This window comes from Epinephelus moara, chromosome 3, assembly GCF_006386435.1.
Source record: "Epinephelus moara isolate mb chromosome 3, YSFRI_EMoa_1.0, whole genome shotgun sequence".
Taxonomy (NCBI): Eukaryota; Metazoa; Chordata; class Actinopteri; order Perciformes; family Serranidae; genus Epinephelus; species Epinephelus moara.
The window spans coordinates 39,476,598-39,478,471 of record NC_065508.1 but is presented as its reverse complement, the minus strand read 5'-3'; the positions used below and the strand labels follow the sequence as shown (position 1 = coordinate 39,478,471).

The following is a 1,874-nucleotide window of genomic DNA, read 5'->3' as shown; positions in this document are numbered from 1 at the left end:
ATGTTGTTTTAATTAATAAATACAGTGTAAATAAAGATTACATAACATAAAAATAACTGCAGTCTTTGTTATTTGCTAGCTGCTTAAATTAAACAATTTTTATAGGGCAAGTAAAAACTGACTTCGGGCAAGTAGATCTCTGACCAACTTGCCCGACCGGGCAAGTGAAAAAAAACCTTAGCGTTGAACCCTGGTGTTGCCTTTTTCTTGGCCTCCAGCCGTCTCTTCCATGGAGGGTACTTGTTTTTATGTGCCATGTCCACCTTGTATCCAAGCATCTTCAGGATTACTGTTGCTGTGCTGTGAATGAGCTTGTTGGTCTCAGTGATGGTCCTTGTAGCGATGGTATTTAGGACAGCATTCGCATCTTCTAGCACATCATCTGAAGGTACTCTGTAACTCAGCTTCGGGTTTCGTCGGAGACTCCAGGTTTCCAGTTTGCCCACGATCTACTGGGGCTTGGTACCCAATCTCGGATTGTGGGGGTGATGATGACATCCCCCAGCTGACCTGTCTTCCCGGCTCCTCCTTGCAGCAGCATTGTTGAAGCATTTCATTGATCTCTAGTTGTGATTGCGGATGTTGGCGGTTGCAGATGTTTTCAGATTTCAGATTTCGGCTTTATTCGTCCCCCTAGCGAAATTATTTTTGCAGCGTCCAGAATTAAAAACAACAACATAACACAATACAACACAACACAATACAATACAGTACACCATACAATACCACAAAACACAGTGCAATGTCATACAAAGCCTGCAGAATAGAAACACTGCTGCGCCTGGTAGGCTGTGAGTGACAGCCACTATTAATGATTCAGCAGACCGATGGCCGTGTTGGAACCCTGTGCTACCAGATGTTTCTTAGTTACTCTTGATTGTGGATTTATATATGTGTGTTTGTGTGTTTTTATATATATATATATATATATGTACAGTCGTGAAAAAATTAGGACACCCCATTAAATATTCAGTTCTTTATTAAAAAATATTCACATATCTTTGTCTAATCTTGTTTTTATTTATCTCTGGAAAAGAAGGTGATTTAATTGCAGGTAAACAACAAAAATTAACCTTGTTTTACTCATTAAACAAAAGATATCAACAAAAATGTGTATTCTAACTGAGGAAAAAGTTAGGACACCCTACCCCCTAATAGCTGGTGTTACCCCCTTTGGCTGAAATAACTTTAGTGAGAAGCTTCTTGTAGCCATCTATCAGTCTCTGACATTGGTCTGAGGAAAGTTTGCCCCACTCCTCAACGCAGAATTCTTTCAGCTGTGAGATGTTTGAGGGGTGTCTTTCATGTACTGTACAGCCCGTTTGAAGTCACCCCACAGCATCTCAATGGGATTAAGATCTGGGCCTTGACTTGGCCATTCCAGGACTCTCCATTTCTTAGTTTTCAGCCAGTCCTTGGTGGATTTACTGGTATGTTTTGGGTCCTTGTCATGTTGCAGGTTCCAGCTCTGCTTCAGCTTTAATTTTTTTTTACAGATGGTCTCACATGTTCCTCAAGCACCCTCTGATACATGGTAGAATTCATGGTGGATTCTGTGATGGTGAGCTGGCCAGGTCCTGCTGCAGCAAAGCATCCCCAAACCACCTCCACCTCCATGTTTCACAGTTGGTATGAGGTTTTTTTTCCTGGAATGCTGTATTTGGTTTACGCCAAACATGCCTTCTGTTACGGTGTCCAAATAATTCAATTTTAGACTCATATATATACACATATATATGTATATATATATATATGTATATATGTATATATATATGTATATGTATGTATGTATATATATATAATGTATATGTATGTGTGTGTGTGTGTGTGTATATATATATATATATATATATATATATATATATATATATACA

The 1,874-nt window shown here is 39.1% G+C and overlaps 1 protein-coding gene across 4 annotated transcripts in view; it reads left to right on the top strand.

Moving 5' to 3' along the window:
• The window catches only part of hlcs (holocarboxylase synthetase (biotin-(proprionyl-CoA-carboxylase (ATP-hydrolysing)) ligase)), a 106,581-nt gene that overhangs the window by 77,320 nt on the left and 27,387 nt on the right, over positions 1–1,874 (top strand). Inside the window, exon 7 of one of the 4 annotated variants that reach the window (XM_050035578.1) lies at positions 1,497–1,629. The exons of the other annotated variants lie outside the window; for them this stretch is intronic. Within the exon in view, the coding sequence (XP_049891535.1) occupies positions 1,497–1,629 (133 nt within the window). The remainder of the gene's footprint in view (positions 1–1,496; positions 1,630–1,874) is intronic. 4 annotated transcript variants of the gene reach the window in all.